This window comes from Arachis ipaensis, chromosome B8 (assembly GCF_059453495.1).
Source record: "Arachis ipaensis isolate K30076 ecotype BB chromosome B8, ASM5945349v1, whole genome shotgun sequence".
Lineage (NCBI taxonomy): Eukaryota > Viridiplantae > Streptophyta > Magnoliopsida > Fabales > Fabaceae > Arachis > Arachis ipaensis.
In genome coordinates, this window is record NC_142443.1 from 14,605,197 (window position 1) to 14,612,717 (window position 7,521).

The following is a 7,521-nucleotide window of genomic DNA, read 5'->3' on the forward strand; positions in this document are numbered from 1 at the left end:
TGGGAATAAAGTATGGAGAAACAGTTAAGGCTTCAGAGTTATCTATTTTCCGGATTGACTTTTCTTATTAATTTATTTTAATAATGTAAGATTTAATTCATGGCAAATTGTATGTGACTAGACCCTAATTTCTTAGACCTTTCTAGTCTCCTCTAAAATTCATCAACTGCCAATTCCTTGGTCAATTAATTCCAATTAGAAGGTGAAGCTTAATTCTAGTTTATTATGCCACAAAAACTCTAATTACCCAAATATAAAAGGATTATATGTCATGTATCCCATTAAATCCAGATAATTAAACTTTAGGAGAATTTGTTTTCAAGCTGTTGTTCAAGTAAAGAGCTTTTCCAAGTTTTACAAGAACTCAATTAGAAAGAGGGTCATACTTCCGTTCCACCTAAATTCATAGAATAAAGAACGAAAACAATTCTTGAATTATAAATTAAAACATTAATTAAAATAGAAAATAATATTATCAATCTATACAATAGATAGAGCTCCTAACCTTAACAGTGGAGGTTTAGTTGCTCATGGCAAAAAGAAAATAAGGATTCTGATAAAATGTATTTTGGTAGTCTGGAATGGAATGGGATCTCCCTGGAATAATTTCAATCCCCTTTTATATCTAATCCTAATTAATTTAAAATCTATCTTTTCAAACTAAAATAATATCTTTTCCTATTTTAAATTAAAAATAAAGTTTAAATCAGAATTAATTAAAGCAATCAGCATGTCTTCAATTGATGGATGGGGACCACTTGCTTTGTAGGGTCCACGTCTAACTTGGAGTGGGCATAACCATTCTTGTAACAACTCTAGTTTTTGGAAAATTAAATAATTAGTTATTTGTGATTCATTTTAAGAAAATTATTTTGCTAATGGTAATTAAATAGAGTTTCATGATAATTGAAGTTTAAATTAATTAGAATTTTTATATAATCTTTATTAGATATTTGGTATGATTGAAATTATAATTTTGATAATTGAAAAATAAGAAGAATTGTATAATTTAATTTAAATAAATTCTATTTTGAATGAATTATGTTATTAATTTGAACTCCTAGAAATTATTTTATTAGAAATGATTAGATTGATATTTATAAATACTTTAAGTTTACGCTAATGAGTAATAGCTCAACTGTCATAGTCTCTCCAAACTCAATTAAGAGGTTGCGGGTTCGAGTCTCCTATTTTTGGTAAAAAAAAATACTTTAAGTTTACGTCAGTTAATATTTATGTACACTTTTTATTATAATTAGTTATTTTATACATTGAAATTAAAGTCTGGTGATAGAAAAATAATGAGAAGTTATATCATTTAATTTGAATAATTAATATTGAGTTTAAACTATATTTTATAGAAATATGATTAATATGTTCATTTTATATTTTAAATTAGAAATAATTAACTGAACTTAGCAATATGATGATGAATAATGTTCTTAAATATTTGTAAGAGAGTATATTTAGTTTTAAAATTACTCTACCCTCCAATTTTATTAAAATATCTATTCATATCTATTCATATTCTTTTATAAAATTCCTAATTTCTAACCCTAATTTCCAAATCAAACTCAGAAACCTAATTTCCCAATTTGAAAACCCTGAGTTCCTAATCAGAAACCCTAACCTACCCATTTTCTTCTCCCTTCAGCCGCCGAACCCCACCCCTCTTCAGCGTCACACACTCACCCCTAATCCCCAAGTCAGCGCCGTTACCCCCCATCACACACCCTCACCTCAGCTCCACGCGTACTCAGCCTCACCACCCTCTCATCAACGCAACACACATGCACAGCTCCACACTCATCGATGGAAGAGAAGGAAGACGCCGCTGCCCTCGCGCCGTGCCGCCGTACTCCACATCGTTGTTGTCGACATTCGTGGAGGAAGAGAAGTCAAGCGCGCCAGAGAAGAGTGAGAGGGGGACACCGCGATGGGCTGTTCTGCTGCCGAGGGTCACGTCACAGTTGTTGAAGCCATCAATGTCGCCGTCGCTGGAGGAGTTCCGTGCGTCGCCATCGCCATCGTCGCTGGTGTGGTCGGAGCCGCCATCGCTGGAGAAAGAGCAAGCGCGAACCTGAGGAGGGAGAGAGAGAGATACGACGCAACCGAGGAGGAAGGAGAAGTCTTCTGTCACTGCAGCCACGTCTCTTCACCGCCGCTACCGTCGATGGAAGTCGTCGCCGTCGCCGAGCCGCTGCATCGCCGGACATCATTGCTGGAGGACCGAATGGAGAAGCTCGTCAGTTCTTCTTCTGCCTCTGGTTTCTGGAATCCGAGAAGACGCCACCGCCGTTGCTGGAACTGTTATTGTTGCTCTGGCCCTGCTCTGGCTCCACTCTGAATCGTTACCGTCACTGTTTGGCTGATGTTGAGGCCTTCCACCATCACTGGGGCTTCCCAGAATTATCGTGATTGCTGCCAAGAGAGCTGAATGGGTGCTAGAAACTGCTAACGGAACTACCATGTTTGATTATTTCTACGAGTTGCGACATTGAGGTAGGGGATTTATTTTTAAAGTTAAACATTTTTAGTTTAGAATGCCTACAAAGTTATTGGATAAGTGCAAATGGTTAACAATGGTTAAGAATTTCTTAATTAACATGAATGACTTGAAATGCATTTGGAATTAGTTAGTCGTTGTGATTATTCTGAGCTGTGATTGAACTTAGATGCTGTTGTGAATAATGATTAATTTAGTGTAACTTATGAAGTTGAAATATGCCGAGTTAATTGTTGAACAACTGTTGTATGGATAATTGATGAATTGAGTTTAGATTGTTGCTGTGAATGTCTTTGGGCTTTGTTGTGAGTGCTTGAAGCTGTAATTGATATTGTTTTCTCTGATTTTGATGGAATTGTTGAAAAGTTCTGACTCTATGTGATTATACTGGATTAATTGAGTTGTGTGGCTGAAATTATGATTGGAATGATTGAGATTTTTTATTGGAACTTCGGTTGAATTCGTTGATTTTATGAAATTGAATTATGAATTGTTTGATGAGAGATTATTGTGATTTCGGTATTTTGATGGGTTAAATTGAAATTGTTGCTGTTGAGTTGGTTTACTGTAATGGACTTAGTTAGTGATTAATTGAAGTTGGGCTTAAGAAATAATTGGAAGACTGAATCTTGAAATGATATGAGAGTAAAGGCTGAGTAAACTATAATAAAAGTAGTTGTTGGGATTCAATTTTGAGAAGTTTGAGTTAACTATAGAACTAGTTATGATTTTTCAAAGTTAAAATGTAAAACTTAATTTTCTGCATTACTTTTAAATAAAGCCGGAGACTTTGAAAATCTATAACTAATTCTGTGATGATCGGAATTGCGTGGGACCAAGTCTGGATTAAGCTTTGGAATATAAGAAGCTGGACTGGTGGATTTGAGGCTTTTTCATTAAGTTTATGATTTATGGTGAATTTTTGAATTATGAATGTCAAATCTGGTTTTCTGCAGAACGCTTAACACAGCAGCAACTTGTTTTCTCTATTAGGAATTCTCCAGTTTGAATTTTGAAATGGAACTAATTTTAAATGAAACTCTGGTCCTAGTACTTTAATTTCATAAAAATTTAGAATTGTTAGAGTTGTGGTTTTAAAGATATGGATTATTAAAGTAAGATGTATTATGCAGTAAAAATCAGGTTTTGTTTTCTAAGTCAGTAACTTTGAGACTTTATAATTTTTAATTCTGGAATGATATTGAGATGCAACCAATTGGAAGTGAAATTTGAGTATGTTTAGTATATATGATTTAAATTTTAGGGTTTTTCATTTTTTAATAAATGAGTTATGGGACTTGGAAGAGGTTGTGTTCAATGATTTGTAAAACAGACTTCAGCAGAAAATTACCTAACTTCCAAGCTATGTAACTCCTTCATTAAAAATGGTATGACCCTGGAAATAATTGAGAAAGAAATTTCGATAAGTTATGTTTAACCACATTAATTTTGAAGGTGGTTGGATTTAATTTAGATTTTATATGAAATTTCGAATGTTGTACGCTGCTGCTGTCTTCTGGTTTTAAGGCACTACAGAGCAGTCACGGTTTTGCTTATATTCCTGAAGTTAGAGCCAGCAAAAAATTGTAATTTTGGATTTAACAGAAAGCTTAATCTGAGACGGTCGCATGGATACAAAGTTTGCATAATTCCGAATTCGTTTGATATTTTAAAAATAAAACTGAAATTAGACTGCTGATGTTGTTTTGGTGATTACTTGGATATGGAATTTGAGAAATAGATTTTCTATACTATTGTCAAATGTTTTTGAGAATATATTATTGTGGCAATTGTTGAGAAAGGTTTGATGAAATGTTGAGAAAGAGGGAACCTGTAAGGGTGGTTAAATCCGAGTTTTAGGGGGAGGTGCTGTCAAAATTTTATAAAAATCTGAGGTTTTATTCGAAAAGTCATTTTAAAAGATTTGAACTTGAAAAATTATATTATTTGCGTTTTATCTAAATAAGAGAAGAATTATACTATTTTGAATTTGGAATTATCAAGGAATGGTTTATGTTTCAAGTTTGAATTATTTAAGAAAGGAATTATGTTTTGAATTCAACTTAATATGAAAAGAGTTATGCTTTGGGCTTGAAATAGAGGATTACTTTTCAAGAGTTTGGTGAATTTTATAATATTTGAATCCGAATGTTAAAGAGAAATGGTTTGAGCTAAGATGTTGTAAAAGTGAAAGATGTGAAGTTTGTATAGTATGATTGAATTTGTATAGTATAATTGAACAAAGAAAGAAAGAGGTACTGCATAAGAATGTGAAAATGATGATGAATAATGAGAATGATAATGAATGATGATAATGAGAATGATTATGTAATGATCTGCTGCGTGAAGGCAGTCAGATAGATAGTGGTACGACCACAGAACGTTTTCCAGTGTTATACAGCTATTGAGAGTTGTACCTGCAACTGATAACCTAGGATCACTTGCAGAGGATATTAATTCATACATGGCTAGAATGCCGCACCTGTAAGGCAAGGATTGCTTACAGAGAATGACTTCATACACGGCTGGAATGCCGCCACCTGTAAGGCAGAGTTTGTTTACAGAGGATATGACGCATACGTCAGTTAGTGAGAACTGTACCTATGCTGACTGGAAAACCATACATGTTTCAGCTGCTTCAGGTTACGTCGGGAGCGGGTAGAAACCGACAAATGAGCTCATTACCTGCACTAGGGCTAGACATGCATCATCCTTGTTTGTGCATTTGCATTTGATTGGGTTTGCTCATTGTACTTCTCTGTGATTGTGCTGTTTGTCTTGCTGTGACTTGTTTGTATGTTGAATTGAATCTCTTGTTAGCGCTATTAGTTTGTGGATGTATCAAGGTGATTAAGAATTGACGATGTGATTGAAAATTAATTATGTAGTTGAGAGATGGTTAATGTGACTAGTTTATATTTAAAATTTGTCTTGTGTTTAGGAATTTTGAAAGACATAATAAATTTGCTAAAGTAAAACCAAGAGCATTTACAAAAAGTTTTGATAAAGATATGGTTTCCTTGGTATGTTAATTATTTGCATTCTATTTCATTACTTTTACGGCATTTCCATTCCCTACTGAGAATGCGTGGTTTGTTCTCACCCTAAAATCTTTCACCCTTTCAGTGACACAGGTTTGAAGACACAGTTTGAAGCTGCGGGTGATTACAGAATTTATTTTAGTTAAATGTATGAGTTAATTTGCTTTCATAGAGTTCCCTCGTCCTTATTGTTTAAGATTTTTATTTTATACAGAGGGATAGGATTTGTATCTGAGTTTTATTTGAAATCTTTTGTATGACAGATATTGTTATTAATAATTATGTGATTATTATTACTTTGAAATGTTTGATATATGATTTTGATAATCAAAAACAAAATTTTTCTGGCATTTTCTGAAAAATTAAGTCGCGATATCGAACTAAAGGCTCAATAGTAAATAGTTAATAAATGAAAACAGGTTAGTAACGCCTTACTTTTGGTATGATTATGACGTTCTGGAAGTTGGGTCGTTACGATTCTTGTGTGAATCTCCCTTGAGTCTCTGATATCCCCTGACTCTAGTCTGTATTTCTGGGCCGAAAACTGGGTCGAAACTTGGCCTGAAATCACCCCCAGCATTTTCTGCGAATTCTGCATGTCGCGCATGTCACGCGTACGCGTCAGTCACGCGTACGCGTCAATGGTCTTCTTCGTGTGTCACGCGTACGTGTCAGGAACGCGCACGCATCGCTGAGCTACTTCGCTTTTCACGCGCATGCGTTAGGTACGCGCACGTGTCGCCATTGAAAGCTCCAAATCACGCGTACGCTCAGCCCTTGGACAGTAGCACGGCGGCCTTGGACTCAATGTCAGAGGAATGCTTGCGGTCACTAGCAAGCTGGGTAAGAAGAGAAGTCTCAACCTCGGAAAGACGGACGAGCTCGGCACCAGCATCCTCGGCATCCTTCGCTGCCTTTAGCCAACCCATCTCCGCCGCCTCCAACTCCCCCTTCAGCTTCCCAACCTCCGTCTGAGACTGGCGAACCTTGCCGTCCAGGAGCCCTACCTGAGCCAGCACCGACTCTGCCTTAGAGACGATGACGGTAGTGCGAAAAAGAGTTCGGTACACCGATTTGCTTGACCAGCTATGTCACAATCATAAAAATACTCCTCGGTACTAGGAGAAGGTATTGGCTGATAAAAGCCAGAGCATCAAAGATCTGGTCCATCACAGACGGGACAGACCCCTCTTCCTCCAGGTTCTCTCCGCTGCTGCCCTCCACCGTCCTCTTCCGTTTTCAAGCCGCCTCAGCAGTCGATAAATCCATATTTTATGTGTGGGGAGGTTGATAAATCCATATTTTATGATATATTTTGTGCTTAAATTGAGTGATTTATTCAATCATTCACCCACTTATTCATATTAATTGCATGATTTTACTTCTCCTTCCTTATTATGTGATGTATGTGAAAAACATGTTTCCTATGCTTAAAATTAATTATTTTAATTACCCTTATTATCATTCGATGCCGTGATTAGTGTGTTGAGTAGTTTCAGATCTTCTAAGGCAGGAATGACTCAAAGGATGGAAAGGAAACATACAAAAAATGGAAGGAAAGCACAAAACGGAGTTTTTGGAGAAACTGGCATCCACGCGATCGCATGGGCGACGCGGATGCATGCCAAGCGCGAATCAACAGCGACGCGGCCGCATGACTGACGCGACCGCGCGTCTTAAGCAAAACACATATGACGCGGTCGCATGACTGATGCGACCGCGTGACAAGAAAAGCTCCGAATGACGCGACCGCGTGACCCACGCGGACGCGTGACAGAGGCCACACACCAGAAATTGCAGAAAACGCTCCCAGCGATTTCTGAAGCCCTTTTTGGCCCAAATCCAAGTCCAGAAGGCATAAACCAGAGGTTATGAAGTGAGGGAATGCATCCATTCAGGGAGAGCTCGCCAATTTAGTTACTTCCCATGAATTAGATTTAGTTTTGAGAGAGGTTCTCTCCTCTCTCTTTTAGA

The 7,521-nt window shown here is 36.7% G+C and overlaps 1 protein-coding gene across 1 annotated transcript; it reads left to right on the plus strand.

Moving 5' to 3' along the window:
• Window positions 1-1,627: 1,627 nt before the first annotated feature.
• LOC107611873 (uncharacterized) lies at window positions 1,628-5,851 on the plus strand. The gene is made up of 2 exons (XM_016313755.3): window positions 1,628-2,502; window positions 5,633-5,851. Exon 1 carries the CDS (start codon window positions 1,937-1,939, stop codon window positions 2,345-2,347), a length of 411 nt encoding a protein of 136 aa, XP_016169241.1. The 5' UTR covers window positions 1,628-1,936; the 3' UTR covers window positions 2,348-2,502; window positions 5,633-5,851.
• Window positions 5,852-7,521: the final 1,670 nt, after the last annotated feature.